Source organism: Canis lupus, chromosome 15 (assembly GCF_003254725.2).
Source record: "Canis lupus dingo isolate Sandy chromosome 15, ASM325472v2, whole genome shotgun sequence".
In the NCBI taxonomy this organism is placed as follows: Eukaryota; Metazoa; Chordata; class Mammalia; order Carnivora; family Canidae; genus Canis; species Canis lupus.
The window spans coordinates 6173336-6200640 of record NC_064257.1 but is presented as its reverse complement, the minus strand read 5'-3'; the positions used below and the strand labels follow the sequence as shown (position 1 = coordinate 6200640).

Sequence of the window (27305 nt, the reverse complement as noted above, 5' to 3'; positions counted from 1 at the left end):
GTGTTAATTCCCTCTACTGATGTACAAATTCTACTGAGGAATAAAACTAGGAATCTGTTAACATAGTTCAGGCAAAAGACGATTGTGATTGGGACAAGAACAGTGATAGAGAACCGAATGAAGCACTTAGGTAAGGTTTCTGCTCTCTCTTCCCTGTGCCTGAAATGCACTTCCCCCATCTCACAAGCCCTCCTTTGTCATTCAGAGCTCACATCTATGTCTCCTCCTCATTTATTACTGCTTGCCTGGCACCCGATACGGGACACGGCATATAGTGAGTGTTCAGTAAATAGTGAATGTGTGAATGTACAATCTAAATGCCTTATAAGGGCAGCCCTGGTGGCGCAGCAGTTTAGCGCCTCCTGAACCCCGGGGTGTGATCCTGGAGACCCGGGATCGAGTCCCACGTCGGGCTCCCTGCATGGAGCCTGCTTCTCCCTCTGCCTGTGTTTCTGCCTCTCTCTCTCTCTCTCTCTCTCTCTGAATAAATAAATAAATCTTTAAAAAATTTAAAAAAAAATAGGGATCCCTGGGTGGCGCAGCGGTTTGGCGCCTGACTTTGGCCCAGGCACGATCCTGGAGACCTGGGATCGAATCCCACGTCGGGCTCCCGGTGCATGGAGCCTGCTTCTCCCTCTGCCTGTGTCTCTGCCTCTCTCTCTCTCTCTCTCTGTGTGTGTGTGTGTGACTATCATAAATAAATAAAAATTTAAAAAAAATAAAATCTTTAAAAAAAATAAAAAATAAATGCCTTATAAGCATATAATTTGGGGGGGATAAGATTTGGTAATAATTTGAATTTTATCCCCAGAATTTTGCACAGTATCTGACAAATAATGCTCAAATATTTGCTAAAGTATTGGCTCATCTTTCTCCTTTTCTCCTTTGCCATTGCGGTTTCCTTGCTTCACACTTTCGTCATCTCATGTTCGAGCTAACGCAGTAGCCTCCTGGCTATTCCCTTGCTTTCGGTATCTTCCTGCCTCTTCTGAGCCAGCCTCCATGTTATTACTGTAACTTTCTAAAACTCCAATCTCATCACACCTGAAGTCTCTCCTGTTAAAAACTGTAGGACTTTCCGTGCTGTTTATAGGTCAAAGTCCAGATTCCTGGGCATGTCATTCAGTCTGATTCCAAACTTCGACACTTCATCTTGTTTCCTTCATGTCCCATGCTCTGCTCGTCCTGGTTAATTAGCGATTCCTCACGTATACAATGAAATGTTACGCTCCGTGTGCTTTTGGTAAGGCTGTTTACTCCGCTGTGCCCTCACCCTAACCACCTAAACAAGGCCAAGTCTCTGTCTCCCCTTGGTGAAGAAGTTACTTCCTTTGGTATTCTCGTGGAGGACTAAGTGCCAATAGGACTATAGTTGGTTTATAACTATAGATATGCTATGTCTCCTCTACTAAATTAAGTTTCCAAAAGAAAGGAAAACTGACTTTGTTGACTATTTTTCTTTGAATCTGTAATACCTAACCAACATAGTAACTAATACAGAGGAACTCAATAAATGTTCTGGGATTTTTATTACAGTAAAATTACATAACATCCACTTACAATTTTAACGACTTCTAAGTGTACATCCGCATTGTACTGGTATGCTGCAGCCATGCCACCATCTATCTCCAGTACTTTTTCACCTTCCCTGACACACTGTACCCATCAAACACTAACTTCCCCTTCTCCCCTGGCCATTGGCAGCCACCGTTGTACTTTCTCTCTGAAATTTACTACTCCAGTTACCTCATACTCATGAGTCCTACAGTAGTTGTCCTTTTGTGACTGGTTTATTTCTAGCATCATGTCATCAAGGTTCATCCATGTGTTCCTTTTTAAGGCCAAGTGATAGTCCATTGTGTGTGTATGTGTGTGTGTGTGTGTGTATACCACATTTTATTTATCAATTCACCCTTCGTTGGATACTTGGGTTGCTTCTACCTGTGTGCTATTGTGAATAATACTGCTTTGAACAAGGGTATGCAGATACTTGTTTTGAGTCCCTGCTTTCATTTCTTTTGGCTATATTCCCAGAGTCAATTAAACATTTTTAATGGATTATTAAATTAGGATATGTTTTACTAATGTACAAAGCTAGTTTTTTTATATAACTTAGTCTGTCCTGAGTATTTATTTAAAAGCTTAGAAATCAATAGAATATGCCATTGCCTTCTCTACAGGGTACCAGCCGTCCTTCACACTATCATGTTTTATGGGATGATAACTGCTTTACTGCAGATGAACTTCAGCTGCTAACTTACCAGCTCTGCCACACTTATGTGCGCTGTACACGATCTGTTTCTATCCCTGCACCAGCGTATTATGCTCACCTGGTGGCATTCAGAGCCAGATATCATCTCGTGGACAAAGAACATGACAGGTAATATAAAAGCACAACAAATAGAGATTTTCACCTAAATCCACATATGGTTGGCATGTTAGGACTTTCTTGGGAAATCTCTCTTAAATGTTTCCATGTATGTGCCTCCCTGTTTACCATAAAGTAATGCCATTTAGAATTAAAGTTCCACAAGCTGTTAGAGGAGTCATCGATCCATGTGAAAAACAGCAGTAGGCAGAACTGAGTGCCCAAGATAAGAGTTCCCATTAAAATGTGCGCTTTAGGGGCACCTGGGTGGCTCAGGCAGTTAAGCATCTGCATTCAGCTTAGGTCATGATCCTAGGGCCTGGGATCGAGCCCCCACATAGGGCTTCCTGCCCAGCGAGGAGCCTGCTTCTCTCTCTGCCTGCCGCTCCCCCTGCTTTTCTGTGCATGCTCTCTGTCGTGTGCTCGCGCTCTCTCTCTCTCTCTCTCTCTCTCTCTCTCTCTGACAAATAAAAGCTTTTAAAAAAATAAAAATAAAATGTGCACTTTAGGCTTATTAGTACTAGACTGGTATAGTGATTCAGTTGCTTTACCAGATTAATTCAAAGGAGAGATTGTTTCTAATAGGCAAAATGATAGTATGCCTGGGATTTACTTCCAAACAATCCTGGTTAGGTGAGAGAAGTAAAACAGAATTGGCCTTGAGTTAATAATTATTGAACCTGGGTGATATTCATTATACCTGTCTTTTTTTTTTTAATATTTTTGAAATTTTCTACAAGTATTATTTTTCAAAATTACTACATCAGAATAGGGTTTGTTTTTGTGTTCATTGCCACTTCTCTTACAGTGCTGAAGGAAGTCATGTTTCAGGACAGAGCAACGGGCGAGATCCACAAGCTCTCGCCAAGGCTGTACAGATTCACCAAGATACCTTACGCACAATGTACTTTGCTTAAAAAGTCCAAGAATATTCTGTGAGAGGAAGAACTGAAAGATGCATCGACATACAGCATATGTTTCCAGTTGAGTGGGGATGCCTCCAGCCATACAGCAACCAACACTGTGTGGGGACCAGGGTCTGATTTTTATGTTGATACAAGGAAGATTGTTTACTTCATCAAGGAACACAGCACCATTATGCAATATGAAACCAGCCAACTGCTTTTTTGTGCGGTCTCCTTAGGAAGTATCGCCATTGTTTTGTTTTCACTTTCTTGTAGTCTAACCCTTTTAATGCCTTTACCTCAAGTTGCTTGGCAGCACAACTATCTTTGCAAAAAAAGTAAAGAAAAAGTAAATGACAGTTTAAAAAAAAAAAAACACACCTACATGAATAATCAGTGATTGTTCACGATTATGTGTGCAAAAAAATTAATGTGCATTCGTGTATTCTTGTAAAAAGTATCTGTGTATATTTTAAATATATACATGTATACTTCATATGCATATATATCTGGATCTACATTGCTAATAGATATATATGTCTGTGCGTGTATTTTATAGTTCATTCCATTGGGGAACTTTCCCTTTTATCATCTTCCCACCACCACTTTGATTTTTCTCTCTACCTCCCTCGCAACCTCATCATCTACATTTTTTTTCTTGATGCTACCAGTGACATTCAGATGTTCATGTATTTAGTTCATTTGGATATAAAGCATGGCAAAACTAGATTTTTATTTTTATTTTGCACATCCTACTCCTGTCTCTTGTCTCATACACAATTCTAAGTCCTCAACTCTTGATACTGCTTTCTTAAGAAACAAAATTATTATATATATATATATAACTGTGTATATATATACATATATATATATATATATATATACTGTTTCTGTGAGAGTACTGTCTGCCCCCTCCTGCTCCGAACTTACATTTGCCATTTGTGCAATGTGTACATAAGCAGTAGCAACCTTAAACTATTCTTTTTCTTTAGTTTGTTAAAGCTGCTATAAATATAAAACCTTGTCAGAAGTTGTAACTCAAAAATTTCCCTCTATAAGTGATGTGTATCCTAAAACCTTCTGTTTCTATGGGTTATACATGAAAATCCCTTATAGCTTTTATAAAGGGCAAATATTTTAAATGATTGGAAGTCTTTAGGGTTGAGGCCTCTGAAATTGGGTGGAGAGAGAGAAGGGGTTATTGAGGATTTTTTTAATTTTAATTTTTTTTTGCTAGTTTACTTGCTGCCTCTCATACCTTAATGTGATTTTCATATATATATATTTTTATATATATGTGTGTATATATAAACATATATGTATGTGTTTTGAAGTACAGCTTCCTTTTCTTTTATATTTATTAGAATAGTGCTTTAATAATTAGAGAACTGTATTGGCAACATCTTTTATAGAAATGTAATCATGTTTATTTTAAGAACTGACAACTTGTTTTTGCTGTCTTTTAGTGCAATAAGCAGTTTTAAAGGAAAGCTGTGTCTGTTTGATATCTTTACCACAGATAGTGGGAGAAACAGGCACCTCCATAATTTTAAAAGGGCAAAGTAATACAGCCTTAATTTCAGAAGGAAAGTTTTTTGTAATTTTTCAAGTTTAAAGCATGTCTTTTAAAAATCAAAATGAAAATGAAGGAAGTTGAATTTCCTACGTGAGTCTGACATTGAATATTAGAGACAGAGATGAGCTTTGATTTAGGAAATGATGGTGAATAGGGGCACCTGGCTGACTCAGTCACTAGAGCATGTGACTCTTGATCTTTGATTTGTGAGTCCAAGCCGCATGTTGGGCATGGAGCCTACTTACAAAAATAGCTTAAGATTTAGAAGACATTTAATTCTTTGAAAATAGATCGTGTTTATTGAACAATCATACTGGTTAGGTGCCCATTTTCATTTACTAAAATTAATCAAGAAAATGTAAAATGATACTTTAAAAACATTTTTTTGCCAATTTATCAGCAGTGTAACTTTCCTTTTAAAATTAGGGTTATGATGGCAAAGGAAGTTAGGACTTTGATCATTTTAAATAAGTTAAATCACTGAAATGTGGAAAAAGTTTTATAAAACTTCTGTTTTATTGGTTTCATTCACTTTAAGATATTAAAAAGTATTATAGAGCTGTCAAAATCGAGTTCATCAGTAACATGGAATCAGGGGAGCTTTGCACTTTGTGACTCATGAAAATTGCATTTTAATTTTTTTTTTTTTGCACTGGTTCAGAGTATAGATACTACAGATTGTTTCCAGTGGGCATTGTTAAACCTTTCAGAATTCCATCTGCACATGATAACAAATGGATTAGTTCTTTAGTTTCTCTCTTACCTATAATTCGCTCTTATTTGCCAATTTACTGTATTTTGAGCCTAAAATCTGAGCCCATGTCCTCCAACAGGTATGAAATCTTTCGTTCCTCTGCCAGAAAACTAAGAAAGTACTGTATTTTGTATGTTTATTATTGAAGTGTCTGAAATGCAATTTACAACACTGTTTCAAAGCTCTTTACATGAAGTAATATTTGTATAGTATATACATTTTTTTCTCCCAACCCTCCCCTTCTCCTACAAAAATTTCCTATAAAGCATGTATTTTTTTTTTTACATAGAAATTTCACTAAATATAGTCAGGAACATGAAAACCGTATATCCTAGATGGTAAAAACTTGATTGCTGTATGTTCTCTCAGTATGAGTAATATACCTTCCTTTACCAATAGAAGTTACACAGACTTATGTGGAAAACTGTAGGGCCCAGGGAAGAACTGTAGATACCTTTTTCCTATTTACTGCTTCACCTAATTTTCAGTTACTTAGCTTTCCATGTGCTAGAATGAAACCCGTAATTTAAATCTATTTAGGACTTTTACTGAGGAAAAACCATTTTTTTAAATATAAAGCTTTACCTTTAAAGTAAGTTCTTTTTTAGGGTTTCTTTCTTACAGTTTCACATTGCTAGTTTAAGATTGGTTAACTTGAAAGAATATGTATAGTATATTTTGCTTACTAACAAATTGGTATATCAAACTTAATTAAAAGAAACCTTGTGCTTAGAATTTTAAGATAAAAGACTAAGTGGCAAATACTTTTTGAGATTTGTTTTAATTATTGCACTTCTGGTATAGAATTCTTGATCTTTTTTTATTAAAAAAAATTTTTTAAAGATTGTTTTGGATTTAAAGGTCATGAAACTCAACAATGACCTTTCTGTTCCTGCCTTTGCTCACTAAACTATATAATGAATGCTAAGTTTTGGTCTGCTGTTTTCTATGATGCATAAGAGTAACTTTAAAATGTCAGTCCCAGCCACTGGTATAATTGATTTTCATGTGAAGAAGAGTTGGGAGTTTAATGTATATTCTGGATGGCAAATGTGTCTGGGTAGAGTGCTGATATATGTTATTACAGTATCCAGTTACTGGCATTGAGGACCATACATTCATAATACTGTAGCTGCTATATTTATTTAATTATGTAGAGTCTGACAGTTACTGCACTAAACAATAGGGAGATGAGCAGGATTGGAGGCTAGTATTAGATACCACCCCCCCCCCCTTTTTTTTTTCCTAAATAAGATTAAGAACATGAAATAAGGTAACAAAGGGTGCTGCCATTTTAGTTTCAATATAGTATTAGGATACTCTTTGTTTTAGATGTGTGGGTTTTTACTTTAGGGGTTTTGCAAAAGGGTACCTCAACCTCCTCAGTACTGGTTTTTGGCATATTTTCACAGAAGTACAGATGCCCTTTATTTTTTAATATTTTAGCTTTTAACAAGTTACTCAGAAAAAAAAAAAAAAGTTCCTCTATGGAAATCTACCTGTTTGTAATCTATTAATTTATTTCTCTTCCTAAAAGAGTCTAGAAGGGATTCTAGTAGGAATGTACCGGGTGTTTTGGAAGGCATTTGATAAAAGATTCATCTCTACCTTCTAGCATAGGGACTCCTAGCCTTCTAAAGACCAATACTAGTTTTCCAAACTAGGTTCTCTGATGACCCACCACTGCCTAATGTTTACTTGTATATTATGTAATGGATTTTAGTATGACAGACTTAGAGGAAATTAAATCTGAGTTGCCATTCAGTAGAAATGGCTGGCAGAGGATCTCTGTTTAAGAAAGAGGTCAACACTCAAGAGTGCCGGTAATAGATCTGAAGTAATTGGATTATAGTCCCGGAATTAGAGACCATTGTTGAAAGAAAGTTGGTGTTTTCAGAGGCTAACATGAATTTGCCGAGGGTGGTGATTTTTATGACATCCATCAAGCTAGCCACTTGGATTCAGCTAGAAGAATTTGTAACAGTCCTGGTATTTCAAACTGGATAGAAATATTATGTCAGAAAGCTTAACTGATAACTCCGTATAGTTTTTATTCAGTATTATTAAACCTGAGTTAAATATTTGGTTAGATCATCTGTTAGATGTTTTCCTGAGTATTTTTAAAAGACAGGTTGCTCCATCAGTAACTTGCTACTTAAATTATCTTTTTTGAGTTATCAGTGAAGCTGAAAAAAGACATCATTGGCTTGGCGTCTTTATTTTGTTTTTTTAATCCATAAAAAGTTTTAATCCTTTATACATTCTTTTTGAGAATTCATGGATGTCTTAAAGCTTCAATAATAATAGTTGGGATATTATTATATTATAATATCAAGTGAGGCCTCCCTGACTCTACAGTCTGTCTTTATTTTCTTATATCCCTCCCATTTGATCATATAAAGCACTTTCATGATTCTATAGGATTCAAAGTTAAAAAAAAAAAAAAAAAGCCAAGAATAGATGTGTAAAATCAGAACAGAAATGTGGAAATGAGTTTTCTCCAAAAAATCTTCAAAAAAAAAATTATGCTTGTACTAAAAACATTCCTGATCAGTGACAGTGTTAGAAATAATACCATGATTAGTGAAACCTAAGCTGACTCTCAGGAGGAAAAAAATTAATCTCTCTCGCCCCCTCTCACTCCCACTCTCTCTATATAGATATCTCAAAGGAAAAAAATATTTTTTTACTTTTTCCTACTTTTAAAAATGGTACACTTCAGTTTATAATTTTCCATGTCGATCAAAATAATTTTTTTTAACGAGTAATGGTCAAGGCTTGTGCTAATAATATCTACTGCTTTTTTAAATTTTATTTTTCTTTACCCAGCAAAGATAGTACTCTAGATTTTTACATTGTTCATTAAACCTCAAGAATTTAATCCTCTTAAAGTATGGAAGCTAAAGATTTTAATTTGAATTAAAGATAGATAATAAATTTAATATGGAAGGTTGAGATTTACCAATAAGAAACCCTGTTGACGTATCAGGTAACAAAGAGTGTGACAAAATTAAGATCTTGTTAATCATTCTCTCCAGCCATTGGTCTCCCTTCCTTCTTGAAATCAATGTCCGAAGTAACCAAAACCTAATCTATCTATGTTAGGGTCTCAGTAAAGCAAAGATGTTCTTCAGGGTAGACGCTGAATTAAATTTTTAAATCATTTTTTAAAACAAGGCGGTTCTTAGAAAGTGCCTTTTCAGAAGATGGTGCTGTAGATTTTTATTTTTCAAATAGCACGAGACTAAAAATTTAAAAGATAAATTATTTTAGAACTCCAAGAGTGTGACAGTTTCATATAAATAATGTTATCCGTTGTCCTGAATCTGGTCCAAGGGAACCAAGTATAAAGGTTTTATTCAGTAAAGTATCTAGGTAAATGCTCACCAAATGTATTTTGTAAGTTTGAAAAATAAATTTTTAACAAAATTAACCCTTTCAGTTCTCAGCTGTGTTTAAGGTAATCTATAAGGCACATAAGACAGCAAATCTGCTCAACTTCTGAACAAGAGTATAGGGTATAGTTGCAAGTGCCCGAAGGCAAAGGTAACTTGCCAGGGAATTACATATCATTGGCTACCTTTTTTTTTTTTCCAGCATAGATTGACCCCTCTGTAAATATCTGTTGGCATCATTTTCCTAATTAATATTTATTAAAGAAGACTGCTTATATATAAAAGGAGAGCCAAGTCACCATGGAAATTAGTTTAAGATAAAAAAAAAGTGATTATATCTGTATGTTTAGGGAAATTCTCTTTTTTAGGCACCAAGAAATATTTTAAGTGATTCTCTCTCTCTCTCTCTTTTTTTTTTTTTTTACCATGGGGGGAAACTATGAAAAATGATGACAGTACATCTAAAAGGGTATGGTCACTTAATTAAGAATGCAATGTGCAAAATTGGGCTTTGGAGGAAATAAGCAATATAAAGGGTAATAGCAGAACCATTCGGACTTAATCTACCAGAAAACAGGTTTCCCCTGGACTGTTTACTAGTACTAGTAAACAGCAGTAAATGATCACCTAACTAGTTCTTGCTTGTGAATTTGGTGAGCATTTCTCCAGAAAAGAATAGACTAAAAACAAAAAACACCACACCTCAGTAACCTTGTATGCTGCATTATGTAATAATGATAGTAAAATTATATCAATTGTTTGGAGTGTACTGTGTGTGTTTGCAAATATACGTGCACATTAAACTTTTTCATTTTTTATAATGTCTTAATAGCAATTATGAGTTTATTTTTTTAATATTAATTTTTCTATTGTGATGTTTATATTTATTGGCAATTTGTGTGCAACTTTTATATTTTGCTTAGATGTTGGTTTTAAGGTATTTTATTTTTATAGATATTTCTAGCTTTTTCTCTTTCTTTGTAATATTAGCAAAGATTAATATGGAATGTTAATATACCAACCAAACTACTAATTCCATAAAGTCTAGAGTTTGGATTTTTACCAATAAACCGTTAACACTATTTTCTAACTTAGAATATTTAATGTTTATATAGTGGGCATTAAAGACAGTCTTTAGACAGATTTCTAAATGTGGAGGGGAGGTGGGGCTTTTCTGTAAATCAGCTTTCTTTCCCTTAAGTAGCAAACTAACACTAACCAATTGGATTTATTTTACCTAATCTGCAGTTTGGGGGCAGCTTGTCAAATAAATGATTGTTAAATTTATTTTTTTAATTTGAACTACATTGAAACTACAAATGGTCACATCATTCAGCATTAGGATTATGATGTTTTTATAGACCTGGGAAACATAAGAAATGATCCCGAAGTCATTGATAATTGACTTTGAAATGAGATTTCCTCCACGCTCCCATAATTACAGTAAATGAAAGATTTGCGACCTTGATTGTTTCCCTAGCATACTTTCAAAGTTGATTCAACCCTGAGCATCAGTGAAGAAACAGGCATCCGGGTAGAAGAGCAGATAGACTGAGTAATACCGTATTTCAGTGAATTAAAAAATCTAAGTAATAACTTATGGATGCAATTAGAAGGCAGTGAAAAATATTGATTGTAAAATATTAATTTCAAGCAATTGTGGTCACTCCAGTTTGCTAGTGAATAGATAAGATTATTTGTATTACAGTGCACACTAACTTTTTACAAAGGCATGTGAAAAGAGTGAATTCTCTTAAGCAAGTAAAATATTTCCATAGTATTTTTACATTGTGGATTTGCTTGGTAAGCCACTTTTCTGTAAGAAATTAAAAGATGCATTTTATCCCATCCTCTTGAGCTTTAAATTCTAAATTATCACGGCTCAGTGTATGACATTTTGCTGTACTATATTCTTTCTGCTGAGGGGGTAAATAAGAAAGTTTCAAGTAATTATAATTGGGAAAATGTTATTTTTATATTATGTAAGATTTTTTAACTTAAAGTGAATCAGTATGTGATGTCATATAGACACTAGTCATGTATTTTCTGCAATTTTGCCAGTTACAGTAGTTTTGGTTTTGTTTTGTTTGTTTGTTTGTTTGTTTGTTTTATGTACTATTCTCAGCTATTCCCTTCACCCCCACATTAAGTATTAATTGAAGACTGGTACTCTGGTTATAGGAATTTGTTGCTACTAAGTATGTTTCAAGCAGTCAAGGTATATTTTTATTGCAAGTATATGCCACCTCTTGAGGATATTTATTGTGCTTATAACATTAATAGTTTTATTCATTATGTTTCAACATTGTTCTAGGTTGACAGGCATGTAATTCTTGCAGGCCAACATTTTTAAGGCAAGCTCGAGTAGAAATAGACCTTTATTTCTTTTTTTTTTCCTTCTGAAAATTCATAGGAACCTGACACATAGAGCTTATTTTTCTCTTTTAACTGTTGGCTCCATAAATCAAGGAGTACTTGGCATCAGTTCTGAATTACCACAGTGAAGTACTTGGTGGCTTGTTCTTGTTTATAGTCCACCTCCTAAGAAAGAAATAACTTGTGCAGTAAGTAATGGCTCATCCTAAAAAAGAACTGTCGTGAACAGTCCTATATGAGTAGAAAACAGATGGATGTGTTGGTCATTGGAACTTTGCTAGTTTGGGTTTTATTATTTCCAAAAATTAACTGTGTTCACATCTATAATTTTATGTTTGAAGTTTAACAGGCTGTGGCCAGAGATTAGAGAAGGCAATTACTCTGGTATTCAATGCCTAAAACTTTCCATCCTTATTTATTCCATGCTTTAATTGGAAGGACAAACAAGATTCCTTAATTTGGGTCTTTAATAATATTTTTAGAACCAAACAAGGAAAAACTTTTTCTACTAAATCTTGCAGATGTGACTATCTTTATTCTAAGAACCTGTGGAAACAGGAGGTCTTTGTAAAGAAATGAACTGGTGGCATTGTGAGCTGTGTGTAGCGAGGGGACGTGGGAAAGGCTTCTCTCCTGACACAGCTGTAGGTTTCTAAGGATGTCATATTTCCCTAGTTCTCACAACCACACTGTAAAAGAGGGATTTGCTCTCTATGAACCTACAGAAGAGACCTGAGAAGAGTTCCTTGTAACCTAAATTGATCTGCTGCTGTTGTCCCAGACCTAAAGCTGCATCTCTTCTCGTTAAGTCAGAGAAGTCTTGAAAGTTGCTTCTGAATTTATAACCAAGAAATTAAGTGGAGTCTTTATCCTTAAATAGAGCCTTGGCATCGCTACCGACATGGCTTTTCTCTTTGCATAGAAAACGCCCAACAGGCCTTTCCAGACAAGGTAGCCTTTCCTGCAAAGAAAATGTTTTTGGTGAAAGATTTGGGGGAAACACAGATTCGTTGTAATGAAGGGGAATCTTACTTCACATGGTTCAGCCAGGTTAGTGGATGCAACTCGCGCCCAGGTTGCTTAACAAGAGGAAGCTTTGGGTTTGGTAGCAACACACTCAGATCTCCAAAGGTAATGAAGGGCACATAGCTCTGTTTAAAGAAGGGGAGTGATCCCAGATTATTGGAGACAGCCCTGCAAATGTGCATGCGCTTTTTCTGACTCACACCAGGAATAAGTAAGCATTACGAGAAACTCTGTCCCTGAAAGAAGATTCTTAAGATGTTTTCCAGGGGCTTTCTCATTCTTAGCCTAGGGTGTAACCCCTTTCTCCTCTTTAAAAAAGGAAAAGGGAAAGCATTTAAAAGTCATTTGTACAGAATTCCACTATGAGTAAAAAACAGTCTTATATATTTGGGGAAGGAGGATCACACACCACAAGTTATAGGTTGGTTGAGAGACTGAGCACTTTTTTCATATTTGGGTTCCACAGTCTTTCCTTTGAACATACCATTCCTTGTTCTGCTTGAGCGTCATCCATTCTGTTTTGTGATATAATCAATGTTTTATGCCATTGATGAATTGTGCGGTTCTCTCCCCACCCTGACCCATATTCATTCTCCTTCTCTCTCAAAAATAAGGGGGAGAAATAAAGCAAAAAAAGACAATGTAATCAGTATCTTTAGAATGTAACTTTGGTCTACAGATGGAGAGAAACTCTTAACTTCGTACAGTGAGGATTAAGATCGAAAGTGTTAATGCTGCTGATATGATCTGTAGCCATAATTTTTTTTTTTTTTGCTAAAGAGTGATAAAGTGAACAGGATATATATCAAAAATATGCTAAAGTGATGAAACTATTGAAAGAAATACTTCAACCTTCTCTAACAGAGATTCCCATATTCTTAAGGCAAAGTAATGTAGCTTCTGGTTTTCATGAATCAGACAGACTAAACTTTAAAATGCTTGTGATTTTTATTCTGACACGGCTTCTTAAACATATCAAAATTATATTCAATGAACACTTAAGACTACTCCTAATTTACATGTTGATTTGTTCAGAGTTCAGTTACATGGATGCATCTCTCCCATAGGCCTCCTGGTGCGCGCACAGTTCCATATATATATAAAAAAGTTTTAACTCAACCCAATTCGTAGTCAAGCCTGGGCTGTAAGGGAGAAAGTAGAAGCTATTTTGGAATGCAGGAACTCTCTAGAGGGTCGCCACTAGGAAAAGACTGTTGAGAGACGTGTTGCCTTTGAGAGCAGAAAGGGGGCTGGAGTGTAGGGCGAGCCCCTGGGTCTCTCCGGCCTCGTTCCCCCGTACGAGGGTCGTGATCATACCCGCCCTCATCTACCTCACCAAGTTGTAAGGATCGGGGGACGCTTGTGCTCGTGCTCGGGTTCTCCGGAGCCAGGGGCACCCAGCGGCGAGGGGCTCGCCTCCGCTTGGCCTCCACGCCGATGTCGTTCACGGCCGTGGCTCATCCTATCAGTCCTGGCACCTGTGCCCTTGCACGCGGACCCTGTCTGCTTCTCCCCGCCACATGCCCGGGCTGAGTTTTCCTCTAATAGTCCTGGGCAGAAGTGTCCCTTCTAAAACCAAGCTCCTTGTCGTGGTGCTATGGCAGCTACAATTGTATCTTGAGTTAGATTAATGTGGTAAAACCATCAGATGATCAGAAGGTCACTCTGCCTGGGCCTTAGGGCGGGGCCTGTCGGGCCTGGGCACCTGCGGGGGGCCTGGTCTGTAAGAGGGAGGGGGAGCGTCTCACTCGCTGGTCGAGCCTTCCTCTCCAACCACCGTGTCCGTAGGAGTTCAGCCTCAGGAGAAAGGTCTCCTTCATCGTAATTCCTTCTCGAGCCTCTGCCGCGGCGTCTGGCCCCCTCGGCATCCTCCCCCTGCCCAGAACACTTAGGCTGAGACAGGCCGACCCGGTTTCGGGAGGGAAGGGGCTCCTGATTCTAGGAAGTAATAAAGGGCACATGACCGCAGGTTGCGTAAGCAATTCCTTTTTTGCAACAGACAAGCTTGGGGGGTTTTGTTTGCTTTTTCGTTTGTTAAGGAAAAAAAATGCATTTCAGGTGCACAGGGTGTGGACGCTTCAACTCTTACCCTAACCGGTAGGTGTTGACCTCGCCTTGTTGTGGCGCTCGGGCTTTCCCAGCTCTTCACTAGCATCGGGGGTACCGGCTCAGTTTTATAGGATAATGAGAATTACAGGTACCGAAAGGGAAAAGTTGGGGGGGATCCGGGCTTAGAAAATGAACGCAAAGTCCGCCTCGCTGAGTGACACAGCTGAGGACACAGGTACATCAGGAATACTGGCAATGAAGCAATTTGTGCCGTAACGCGTCGCTTTCGTGTCTCCTCAGTTACGGGGACACCCATAAAAGTATTACTGCATCTTGTGAGTGAAGATCGTTCTTGCGGCCTAGTATACAGATGCGTCCGTAGGCCGTGGGAAGCGGTGGGGGTGTGTGGGGGCGTGTGTGTATAAACTATGTTTATAACACTGTGTATTACATAAATTTATATAGAAAAAAAATGTGTTTCTTTCGTGTTTGGGGGACTAAAATTGTAATATAACCATCCCAGTGTAATCTTGACAACTCACTCTAGAGAACATTTATATCGCACACAAATGCACACCCTTAAAGCGTTGCTAACTGCTCCCACTTCAGATAATTGCTGCTTTTTTTAAACCCTAAGTAATGGAGAAGGAAATAGCACTCTTCTTAAAGGGGGCTTTTCTGAAAAAGTAAAATGTAAATAAATATAGGACATGTGGGGAGGGTGGGACCACCTGCAAATGTCCTGCAGAGGGACAAATAGCCTTTTAAATTTTACTTTTTAACCATCTTGACCGTGTGTGCCTATTTGTATTGCAGATGACGTGAACTATTTTTGGGGGTTGATATCAGTATGTTTTGAAACTGAATTATTACACAAAATCAGAGTAACCTCTCTCTCCATCCTCCTTTTCCACACTAACTATTCTTGCCAAATATTTCTGCTGAAACCAAGGTCCAGCATGGGAAAATGATGGACTCTCTCAAACCACCTTCCTCATCTTCCCCATCCTGTCTTACACCTGGTCTGGCCTTAGATTTTTTTGTTGGCTTTTCATAAATAACAACTTACTGTCCTAATACAAAGACTGTGGAATTTCAAAAATGTTTATAAGCCTTTCTTTGTTAATGTTTGGTTACACAGTTAACACCAGTTCAAACAATGGGGTCTAAATCTGTAATATGCTCTAAGACCAGAGAAGACGCTGAACAATACACAACGTGACGGCCACATTTCATTAAGAGGGAAGTGGAGGTGGGAGCGGACTACGATTTATGTAATCGGTGTGTAATCAGAAACACCAAACGCCGGATCCTATCACTGTGTACTTGGGGGCCAGGCTTCGGGTTTGGTTGTCATTTTAATTCCTTGAATACTATATGTAATCATGATGAGCAGAAGGCAAATAAAGTTTTTAAACAAAAGTGCTTTTTTCGGTAATTAAAGTTTGGTAGCAAATTTTCTACTTTCAGTTAACAGTTACCTTCCCCCCCCCAAAAAAAAATATGACTACAAAATATTTGCGGTTGAGATTGAGAAGCTTGAAGAAGATGCTTTTTAAGCAGTTCGGTCACTTACAATATTTTCTGTTAAAGAAATTGTCATAATTCTTCTTGAGCCAAACTGTCACTAAAATGCCCCGTGACAGAACCACTCCTCTCTTTCTGCCGTTCCGCACATTGGAAGGGTTCTGTGTTGTATTTGTTTTTAATCCTTAATTTAAAAAAAATAATGATGATCATGGTTTTAGTGTTGCTTAGCTTCAGTTTGAAGTGTAAATTTCACTAATAATTGCAATAAAAAGAAAAGCTTTGCTCCAAACTGTGTGTCTGGTCATCCTTTCAGCTCCTCTGGCTCAGGTACAGGGAGGCAACCTGTGCGGTGGCCGCGATCAACACCTGCACGGTCACACAGTCCTGCCCCGAACCCTGACTGAGTGACCCCACCACCACCCCAGCCCCCCAGGCAAGTTCCTTGGTGCTTCTAAGCCTCAGTTTCCTCCATTAAAAGGAGACACTAGTAGGGCCGTTGGGACAGGAAATGAGAGCGTCCCTTTGAGGATGTGCTCCTCCCCTGGGGACAGCTCACTGCTCGGATGCCGGACGCAGTCAGGCAGCTCCTGAGCTGGGGGTCATGAGTTTGACCCCCATGGTGAGCACGGAGCTTTGAAAAGAAGAAGAAAAGCTTGTCCCTTCATAATTTCCACTGAGCCTATTTGTCTTCCAGAAAATCCTTTCCTCCTAACGTGTATTCCCCACCCAGCCTTCTGGCGACACGTCCCCAGACTCTGTACGACCCCAACAGTACACCTTGTGATCTTGTCACCAACACCAAGAAGAACTAGTTGGCTGACCATCAGATGCTGGTGGGTGGTGGGTTTTTAACTCTAAGGTGTCAGTTGATCAGTTTGACGATGGATTGAAGAGAATCCACCCTAATGTCAGCCTCTGCCCAGTAACTACGCTGGTATTGAAAAATTGCAAAAAATCAATAATTATACCCAAGTGCATACAGGTCAATGGGGGAAACTGGTACGAGGACTCCGAGACCGTGCTCTGAAAAATCAGAGGCTGTCCCGCAACACAGGCAAGGGTGGGAAGAAGCAGGTGCAGGCCCACAGCCCACTGCTCTGATGGTTACAAAGGCTCCAAGCGGATAGAATAAACCAGTTCCACTGGGGCTCAGCGGCTTGAAGCTTTCTTCATAGAAAAGGGTCCTCAGGGCCCCACGTCTAAGTGCAGGAGCCAGGAGCCACCCAAAGGAGGGTTCCGCGGCCCACGCCTCTCAAGCTCTCAGTTCTCGTGGTTTCCGTGTTGCCCGATCATTTGACAGATTCCTCTTGGCTGCTGAGACCTGCGTACCTTGCAGAGGCTTTTAGAAAATTAAGATTTATCGGTCAAGGGATCCCTGGGGGACTCAGTGGTTTGGTGCCTGCCTTCGGCCCAGGGCGTGATCCTGGGGTCCTGGGATCGAGTCCCCATCGGGCTCCCTGCATGGAGCCTGCTTCTCCCTCTGCCTGTGTCTGCCGCCCCCCGCCCGACCCCATCTCTCATGAATAAATAAAATCTTAAAAGAAAAATTTATCGGTCAATGCCAGGAAAGGATGTGATCATTTTTACAATATTTGCTAAGATGTTTTTATCATTAAAGAGGACAAATCTAGGGGGTAAGTGGGTGACGGGTACTGAGGGGGGCACTAGATGGGATGAGCACTGGGTGTTATTCTATATGTTGGCAAATTGAACACCAATAAAAAATAAATTTACTTAAAATAAATAAATAAAGAGGACAAACTTTAGTCTTACCTGCAGGAGGAAGATGATTCTTTGCCTACCTTCCATCACTTTTGTTACTTCTACAATCGCCACAGTTTTATAAAGATCTTTGCAATGCTTTTATAGAGCAGCACTTTTCTCATATTTGTCTCTACTAAAATAGTTCCTGGGGATCCCTGGATGGCTCAGCGGTTTAGTGCCTGCCTTCTGCCCAGGGTGTGTCCTGGGGTCCTGGGATCAAGTCCCACATTGGGTTCCCTGCATGGAGCCTGCTTCTCTCTCTGCCTATGTCTCTGCCTCTCTCTCTCTGTGTGTCTCTCATGAATAAATAGTCATAAATAAATAAATAAATAAATAAATAAATAAATAAATAAATAAATAAAAATAGTTCCTGGTAAGAATAATGCTTGGATTCAAAAAGTGTTTGTAAACAAAACTGACACATTAGAGGCTTAGGATCACAAAGCCTAACATGACATCTGATTCTCAGCTGAAACAAAACCGTTAACAGACTTTTTTACTAAGTGATTTAGAAATAGCCCAAAGTACTTGAAACTGCTAAATGTACAGTATCACTCATATCTTGCTAAACGCACATTCTCTTGCAAAAAAACAATACTAAAAACAAACCATAGGAATGGTTTTGGGGTTTTTCTGGTACCCCAGGTAGGACCATAGGATTAGTTCTGCTGCTGCCCCAGACAGGATTTCAGTAACCACCATCGTTCACACATAATTCAAAATGTTCTTCATATTTCATGCAAATGTAACATTAAGGTTGTGTAACCATCTTTACATATTTTGTTTTATGAGTCTAATTTTTCTAATTTATTTTTGTACTTTCATAAAGATTTTAGATTACAAAAGTTTGCCATCGGTGGTATCCCTTTGAATAGTATTTTTCAAAAATCTAGTAGGAGGTGCTGTCTAAACCTTTAATACAAAACTATGACTAGTGTCTATGTTAAGTCCCTTTAGATATTTGAAAATCTGCATTAAAAACATAACATTTTACTTTGAATACAGCAAGCTACTTTCCATTCATTTTATTTTATTATTTTTTTTCTTTCCATCCATTCATTTTAACTGAGAGATTTGTCTTTCTTATGCAAGAAGAGTAGCCTCTGAAGATAAGAGAAAAATCAAGGGGGAGGGGCGACAAAAATTGTTTCAACCTCCAGGGCAAATGTGCTGGGAGCAGCAGCCACTTGACTGTTTCGCTGTGCAAAACCCACAAGTGCAAGACCAGCTGAAAATAAACTGGAAAAAAGGCCAGAGTCAAGCAGGTCCTTTTGGAGAATATGTACAAACGAAGAAAAAGATACCCAGCGTGAGAGAGATCAAGTATTTCCACCACTTTGGGTTAAAAAAAAAAAAAAAGGAAAAGAAAAAAGACAGGGGGTCCCTGACTAGCTCAGGCTGTATGTGCGTAGAGCGCCTAACTCTGGTTCACGCCCCACGTTGGACATAGAGCTTACTTTAAGAAGAAAAAAAAAAGTACTTTACTCTGGGGCAACAGTACCCAGCCCTGCTGGCAAACAACTCTTACATAAAACCTCGAGATCTTCCACCAGACTTCGGAGGACGGTTACTTAACTGTGCTTAGCCAAAGCCAGGTCCAATTTAAAGCAAAATTTTCATGTGACACCAAGTTGTCATTGCTTGAAAAACATGTTCACAAGCACGGCTGTCACATTTCTAAAACTGCGGTTCCCGGAGGAAGGCCAGGCCTGCACTAGAGACCTCGACTGGGGTCTTCGCCCCCACATGCCCTGCACGTCGGCCGTCGAGGACTTCGCTGTGATTATCCGCGTAAGACCACGAAGACCGAAAAGGGGGAAAAAAATTGTCTTCACATTTGTACTTTGTTTTTCCGCTTAGAAGGGAAGAAAGGCTGAAATAGAACAGCTTTTATTTAGGATGTTCAGTTTGGTATTTCTGCATATTGGAAACAACTGATTTTTCACACGCTGCTAAATAGAAAAGGAGGAACGAAATAATCGCTCGTCCTGTGAATTGTCTTTACGCCCATTTTCCTGTGAGGTTTAAATTAAATGGAAAACAGGCCCCTGGGTGGCTCAGCGGTTGAGGGTCTGCCTTTGACCCAGGTCATGACCCCAGGGTCCCGGGATCGAGTCCCCTTCCCGCGGGGCACCTGCCTCTCCCACGGCCTGGGTCTCTGCCTCTCTCTCTCTATGTCTATCATGAATAAATAAATAAATCTTAAAAAAAAATTAAATAGAAAGCAACCTCAAGTCAACTCTAAAATGGGAACTGCCGTTTTGTCAGAGATTGGCCACTTGAAAAAAGTAGGAAACAGAAGAAAAACTAATTTACGTGAACTCTCTCCAGGGACCAGGAAATTACTGGTCAGGGGGAGCGACCGTCAGGGCTGGGGGTCAGTCTACATTGCGGATCGGGACACCCGGAGCCAGCGTCCAAGGCCACCTGCAGGGGCGCTGGGTGGCGCCAGGTCGCCAGGGCCTGAGCCCAGCCACCAACCTGCAGGCCAATGCCTTCTCGGCCTCGGCCCGTTGGACACAAGTCGTGCCTCTTGGAGGAGCCCGATCGATCGTGGAACCCACCAAATTAGATCATCTGACACTTCCTGGGGGGAGGAAACTCAGAACAGAGAAGATACATATTATCACACTTCACAGATTCTGAAAGAAAATGGCTTGTTGCTGCCAAGGCCCTGCGCTCTCCCGGGGCTGAATCTCAATAACTTAAGAAAAAGAAAAGTACCCCCCCCCAAAAAAAAAGAAAAAAAAGAAAAAGAAAAGTTGTCAGTTCGCATTCTTCTCTCTCGAGGTTTTCTCTTTTTCTTTCTCCCCCCCACCCCCCCAGTTTAAAAAATGTCTCGCTTTGGGCGCCTAGGTGGCTCAGTCCATTAAGCATCTGCCTGGGGCTCAGGTCGTGATCCCGGGTCCTGGGTTCAAGGCCCGCACTGGGCTCGCTGCTCAGTGGGGCGTCTGCTCCTGCCTCTGCCTCCACCCCTCCGTCCTGCTCATGCTCAGGCTCTCTCTCACAAATAAATAAATAAAATCTTTTTTTTTTAAGATAGATTTATTTATTTATTTATTTATTTATTTATTTATTTATTTATTTATTTATTTATGATAGACAGAGAGAGAGAGAGAGAGAGAGGGAGAGAGAGAGCCAGAGACACAGGAGGAGGAAGAAGCAGGCTCCATGCCGGGAGCCCGACGTGGGACTTGATTCCGGGTCTCCAGGGGAGTCCTGGGTCTCCAGGATTGCGCCCTGGGCCAAAGGCAGGCGCTAAACCGCTGAGCCACCCAGGGATCCCCTAAAATCTTTTTTTAAAACGTCTTGCTTAAAAAAATAAAAATAAATAAATAAATAAATAAATAAATAAATAAATAAATAAATAAATAAATAAAACGTCTTGCTTCAGGCAGCCCAGGTGGCTCAGCGGTTTAGCACCCCCTTCAGCCCAGGGCGTGATCCTGGAGACCGGGGATCGAGTCCCACTTCGGGCTCCCTGCATGGAGCCTGCTTCTCCCTCTGCCTGTGTCTCTGCCTCTCTCTCTCTCTGTCTCTCATGAATAAATAAATAAAATCTTTAAAAAAAAAAAAGTCTTGCTTCATGGTCTAGACCTCTAGGATCCCTTACAAGCCATGAGAATGCTGATGGGGTTCGTAGATTCAAGCCTACCTGGCCAGACTCCTGCCAGGCAAGCTCATCCCCCACCTTATGATCCACGGTCGTGCAAGGAGTGACCGCTTCATCGAGGGCACAACCCCTGCTGTAGTGCACCTTGAACGCTCAAACGACGTGCATTTCTGCTGGAAACCGAAGTGTAAGCCGCTGCTCAGACAGATGTGTGTCCAATTCAGGGATCCCCATGAGCAAATGGGGCTCTTTCTAGAAAAGTCCACCAGATGACCAGACGTCATCACTATCACTGAATACAGAGGTAAGGCTGCCCGCAAGCGTTTGTTAAAAATAAGTTTCCTGGGGCATCCTGGGGAGGGCTCAGTGGTTTAGTGCCGCCTTCAGCTCAGGGCCTGATCCTGGGGTCCTGGGATCGAGTCCTGCATCAGCTTCCCTGCATGGAGCCTGCTTCTCCCTGTGCCTCTCTCGCTCTCTCTGTGTCTCTCATGAATAAATAAAAAATAAATAAAATCTTTTAAAAAATAAAAAAATATATATATAAAATAAAAGTTTCGGGGGATCCCTGGGTGGCTCAGCGGTTTGGCGCCTGCCTTTGGCCCAGGGCGCGATCCTGGAGTCTCAGGATCGAGTCCCACATCGGGCTCCGGCATGGAGCCTGCTTCTGCCTCTGCCTGTGTCTCTGACTCTCTCTCTATCATGAATAATTAATTAATTAATTAATTAATTAAAATAAAAGTTTCCTGGGACTCCTGGATGCCTGGCTCAGCGGTTAAGTGTCTCCCTTCGGCCCAGGGTGTGATCCTGGAGACCTGGGATCCAATCCCATGCCGGGCTCCCTGCATGGAGCCTGTTTCTCCTTCCTCCTGTGTCTCTGCCTGTGTGTGTGTGTGTGTGTGTGTGTGTGTGTGTGTGTGTGTGTGTCTCATGAATAACTAAAATCTTAAAAAAAAAAAGGTTGGATTTGGTGATGTATGGACTCGAGTCACTATATCCTATACACCTGAAACTAAGAGCGCTCTGCACGTGAACCCTAGAGGCATTAAGATAAAAAAACCTAAAACAAGACAAAGAAAAAGGCTGGATCTTGAGCTTTCCTCCTGACCCCCCATCCCCCCACCCCCATCCCCCTACCCTCCAACCCCCCTCCCCGCCCCTGGGGCTGCGGCCTCTCCCAAGGCGGCGTCAGGCCCTCTGCGTCCAGGGCAGGATGCGGGCTCTGGAAGTTTCTGGAAGGAAACCTGCAAGGCGTGACCCCGGGCGGGGGGTACTTTTTCTATGCACTATTTCTCTTTTTTTTTTTTTTTTTTTTGCAATTTTTCTTTTTATACCGTGTCAAAGCACAACTGATATCAAAGCACAAATGTGCACCGTGTCAACGGAGCGGCCGCGAGCCCCCACCTGCGCGCGTCCAACCGAAGCCTGCAGCGGGGGGAGGGGGGGAGGGGGTTGCCTGGCAACCGGGACGCCCAACACGGCGCTGGGGACGCGGGACGCCGGGCGCAGGTGAGACAAGAGCCGAGGGGCGGCGGGTCCCTCCCCCCTCCCTCCTCCTCCCCGCCGGGCTGACCCTCACCCAGGGCGGTGACCCCGCGGAGGGAGAGGAGGCCCCGCTCCTGCCAGGGGGGACCCGCACACAGCCGCCCGCCCTCCTGGGGGGCAGATGGGGTCGGATTCAGCCCCCACCCCCCACCCCCGGGCCAATGCGCGTCCCCTTCCCGGAGGGAGAAGTGGCTCCGCCTCCAGCCCCAGGGTCCGCCCGAAGCCGGGAAGCTGAAGCTGCCGCAAGACTTGGTCGCTGCAAGGAGGGGTGCCAACTGGGCCATTTTGCCGGGCACCCCCCCCCAGCCCCACTAAGGGCTTGGCCACACTCACACACACTCACACACTCACACACCCGGAGGGAGCCCATCGATCGTCCCCTCTCACCCGAGCCAGCACCTACAGGTGGGCCCCCAAGCACTGCTGCTCCCACACAGGGGCAAGGCCAGGCTGTGCCCCGGGGTCCTGCAGGAAGGGGGCGCGTGGCAGGTGAGCATCTCCTGAGGGGCGGCCTGCAGCCCTGTGTTCCCTCTCCAGCCGCCTTGTGTGACCGTGCCCTGACCCTTGACCCCCGCACCATGGCCACACCGAGCTTCAAGCCCAGTCAACGGTTCCGGTTGCCAGACTGGCACACCAACAGCCACCTGCTGGCCACCAACGCTGAGCGACAGCGACAGGCTTCGCACCAGATCCGCCAGGAGGCCCGGGTCCTCCGCAATGAGACCAGCAACCAGGTTGGAGGCCAGGGGCCGGGGGTTGGGGGGGGTGGGGAGAAAGGCCCGTGCCCCGCAGCACCCTCTTTATCCGGCTTTGTCTCTCCCAGACCATTTGGGACGAACATGACAACAGGACTCGGCTGGCAGAGAGGATCGACAGCGTCAACCGCTGGAAGGAGACGCTGGACAAGTGTCTGACGGATTTGGACGTGGAGATCGATGCCCTGACACAGGCAGGGAGTCCGGGTCGGCGACCCAGCCGCCAGCACCTTCCCGCCTCCCCCCTGCACGGGGACCTGGGGGGGCGCATCCATCGAGTCACTCCGGGGCCCTCTGCTAAGGCGGGGCTGGGCTGCTTCCCCAGGGATGGCCCCACCAGTGTCCCCAGCCCTCTCTTTTCTAGATGAAAGAATCCGCAGAGCAAAACCTGCAGGCCAAGAACCTGCCTCTGGATGTCGCAGTCGAGTGCCTGACCTTGAGGGACAGTCGGCGCGACATTGATGTGGTGAAGGATCCGGTGGAGGAAGAGCTGCACAAAGAGGTGGAGGTCATTGATGCCACCAAGAAGGCCCTGCAGCAGAGGATTAGCCAGGCCTTCGAGAAGCTCTGGTAAGGGGCAGCCCTCGTGGCCGCGTTCACCTACATTTGAAGGCTGCTTGTCATTTTTTTCTTTTTTTTAAGATTTTCAAGTCTATTTATTTGAGAGAGAGAGAGAGAGTGCGCACGCGCAGGTGCAGGAGCAGGGGGAGGGGGCGAGCCGACTCCACGCTGAGCGAGGAGCCCGTCGGATCGGGACCCGAGTGAAATCGAGTCAGACTCCCAACCCCCTGCGCCCCGGGAGCCCCAGGCTGTGGGTCTCACCGGCGACACGTGTATCGTGGACAACAAGCAACTGGCTCTCAGGCTCCTCCTGACCCCGCTCTGCCCGGAGCCCAAACCCGATGGTGGCGCTTGTCCCACGGCCTGGTCGCCGGCTCAGAACGCTGCCCAGACCCTGCATTAAGCCGCCGTCGTCTGTTTGTGTTCCTTGGTTTATTTAGTTGTTCATGAGACACGGAGCGAGGCAGAGAGCCAGGCAGAGAGAGAAGCAGGCCTCTCGCGGGGAGCCCGCGGGGGACTCGATCCCGGGAGCCCGGGTCACGGCCTGCACTGAGGGCACAGGCCCCACCGCCCGGGCACCCCTGGGCCACCTGCCCCCGCCTGCCCCCACCTGCCACCTCCCCTGTGTCCCTTTCCGGGAGTGTGTCTGTGGGAGCGGGGCGAGCGCGGCTGCGTCCAGGGCTCCCGGCCGGGGGTGGTGTCCCCACGCTGCGTGCCGCCCCTGCGTCCCCAGCCTCCTGCAGGAAGCCCGCCAGCAGCTCAGCGCTGACCACCGGGACAAGGTGGAGACTCTGGACATCGACCGAGGCTGCCTGTCCCTCAGCCTCACGTCCCCCAACATCACCCTGAAGGTCGATCCCACCCGTGTCCCCGACGGGTAAGAAGCCTGGGGGCCGTGGCCGTGTCCTGCCGGCCTCCTGGGCCCTGACCGCGTCCCCCCGCCCCCCTGCAGCTCCTCCACTCTCCAGCAGTGGGACGGCTTCAGCCAGTTGAACAGGAGCCGGGCCGAGGCGGAGATGAAGGCAGCGGTGGAGCTGCGGGAGGCCATGGCCCTAACTATCGCCCAGGTGACTCCCGGGTCCCCCGTGGGCCCCCTGCCCCGGCGCGGGCCATTCCTGGGGTGGCCCCGGCTCACACCCTCCGCTGGGCCGCCCACCCCGTCCTCCAGACCAACAATGAGCTCGAAGCCCAGAGGGTGGCCACAGAATTCACCTTCAGGAAGCGGCTGCGGGAGATGGAGAGAGTGTACGGCGAGCTCAGGTGGCAGGAGAAGAACGTGAGCCCGGTCTGCCGAGTCCCCGGGCCGGGCCGGCCGCCACGGCAGGGATGGGGGGGGCGGCGACCGGTGCCTCTGTCCCCGCAGACCTTGGAGGAGATCTCCGAGCTGCAGGAGGACATCCGGCACCTGGAGGACGATCTGCGCAGAAAGTTCCAGAACCTGAAGCTATGCCACACCCGGCTAGAGTCCCGGACTCGCCGGCCCAACGTGGAACTGTGCCAGGACCAGGTGCGCGGGGACCCCCTGGCTCGCCGTCCTCAGGTCACTCCCCCTGCACCTGCTGCCGGCAGGAGCCCGGGTGCTGGGTGCTGGCGACTGCACTGACCCGGCCTCCCCCCCCGGCCTCCAGGCTCAGCACGGCCTCACTGACGAGGTTCACCAGTTAGAGGCAACCATCGCTGCGCTCAAGCACAAGCTGGCGCAGGCCCAGTAAGTTGGGGGGTGGGTGGAGACCCTGCCCCGCGGGCTGCCTCCTGGCTCCCCCGGCCCCGACCTCGCGGCCCGCAGGGCTGATGGGACGCCGTGCCTCCTCCCCAGGGACGCCCTGGACGCGCTGCAGCGGCACCTGGCCAGGCTGCAGGCCGACCTCGCGTGCAAGGCCAGCTCCATGCTGCTGGACGCCAAGTGCATGGACACCCGCCGCAAGCTGGCCGCGCCGGCCGCGACGTTCGCGCCGCAGGTGGACACGTTCGCCCGCACCACGAACCGCACCTTGAGTCCGCTCAGAACCTGCCCACTGGAGACGGTCTAGTGCGGGGTGGGGGGTGGGGGTGGGGTCGCATCTAATAAATGTGCCGCCTCCTGCGCGCGAGGAGCTGGGCGCTCCCCAACCTGATGGCTCCTCCTCCGTCCCCAGGGGCCCCGGGCTCGGGCAGCAGCGCCGCCCCTCAGCAGCTCTGCGCCCCTGGAGCTTCTGGATGAGGCCGGGGGAGGGCGGCGCTGTGGGCGGGGGGAAGGGGGCGCTGCGGCTCCGGGCCGGGGGCGGCGCTGTGGAGCGGCGGCGGGGGGGGGGGGGGGGGGCGGGGCAGCGCTGTGGCTCCGGGCCGGGGGGCGGTGCTGTGGGGCGGTGCTGCGCTGCGGCTCCGGGCCGGGGGGTGGCGCTGTGGGGCGGGGAGGCGCTGCGGCTCCGGGCCGCGGGGCGGCGCTGTGGGGCGGGGAGGCGCTGCGGCTCCGGGCCGGGGGCGGCGCTGTGGAGCGGCGGCGGGGGGGGGTGGGGGGGGGGCGGGGCAGCGCTGTGGCTCCGGGCCGGGGGCGGTGCTGTGGGGCGGTGCTGCGCTGCGGCTCCGGGCCGGGGGGCGGCGCTGTGGGGCGGGGAGGCGCTGCGGCTCAGGGCCGGGGGCGGCGCTGTGGGGCGGGGAGGCGCTGCGGCTCCGGGCCGGGGGGCGGCGCTGTGGGGCGGGAGGCGCTGCGGCTCCGGGCCGGGGGCGGCGCTGTGGGGCGGGGAGGCGCTGCGGCTCCGGGCCGGGGGTGGCGCTGTGGGGCGGGGAGGCGCTGCGGCTCCGGGCCGGGGGGCGGCGCTGTGGGGCGGGGAGGCGCTGCGGCTCCGGGCCGGGGGGCGGCGCTGTGGGGCGGGAGGCGCTGCGGCTCCGGGCCGGGGGGCGGCGCTGTGGGGCGGGAGGCGCTGCGGCTCCGGGCCGGGGGGCGGCGCTGTGGGGCGGGAGGCGCTGCGGCTCCGGGCCGGGGGGCGGCGCTGTGGGGCGGGAGGCGCTGCGGCTCCGGGCCGGGGGGCGGCGCTGTGGGGCGGGAGGCGCTGCGGCTCCGGGCCGGGGGGTGGCGCTGTGGGGCGGCGGGGGCGGCGCCGTAGGGTGCGCC

General features: G+C 45.2%; 3 protein-coding genes across 12 annotated transcripts in view; all 3 read left to right on the top strand.

The window, feature by feature from the left end:
- Positions 1 to 16268, top strand: part of AGO3 (argonaute RISC catalytic component 3) — a 120234-nt gene extending 103966 nt beyond the window's left edge. For all 6 annotated transcript variants that reach the window (XM_049094514.1, XM_025419940.3, XM_025419941.3 and 3 more), the window contains 2 exons: positions 2181 to 2380; positions 3177 to 16268. In XM_049094514.1, the coding sequence (XP_048950471.1) occupies positions 2181 to 2380; positions 3177 to 3285 (309 nt within the window). In that variant the 3' untranslated portion in view covers positions 3286 to 16268. The remainder of the gene's footprint in view (positions 1 to 2180; positions 2381 to 3176) is intronic.
- A 6462-nt stretch (positions 16269 to 22730) lies between these two features.
- On the top strand, positions 22731 to 26325 carry TEKT2 (tektin 2). Of its 5 annotated transcripts, none has more exons than XM_025419934.3 (10): positions 22731 to 22862; positions 23436 to 23632; positions 23722 to 23847; positions 24018 to 24223; positions 24948 to 25091; positions 25167 to 25281; positions 25383 to 25490; positions 25578 to 25721; positions 25843 to 25922; positions 26031 to 26325. In XM_025419934.3, exons 2-10 carry the CDS (start codon positions 23477 to 23479, stop codon positions 26242 to 26244), a joined length of 1293 nt encoding a protein of 430 aa, XP_025275719.1. In that variant the 5' UTR covers positions 22731 to 22862; positions 23436 to 23476; the 3' UTR covers positions 26245 to 26325. The 5 variants fall into 5 exon arrangements, with proteins under 5 accessions (XP_025275719.1, XP_025275722.1, XP_025275724.2 ...); XM_025419937.3 differs by having other exon boundaries at positions 22805 to 22862; positions 23417 to 23632; XM_025419933.3 differs by lacking the exon at positions 22731 to 22862 and adding an exon at positions 22900 to 23303.
- Positions 26283 to 27297, top strand: LOC112642210 (uncharacterized). Its single transcript, XM_035699383.2, has 2 exons — positions 26283 to 26300; positions 26350 to 27297. Exons 1-2 carry the CDS (start codon positions 26283 to 26285, stop codon positions 27295 to 27297), a joined length of 966 nt encoding a protein of 321 aa, XP_035555276.2.
- Positions 27298 to 27305: the final 8 nt, after the last annotated feature.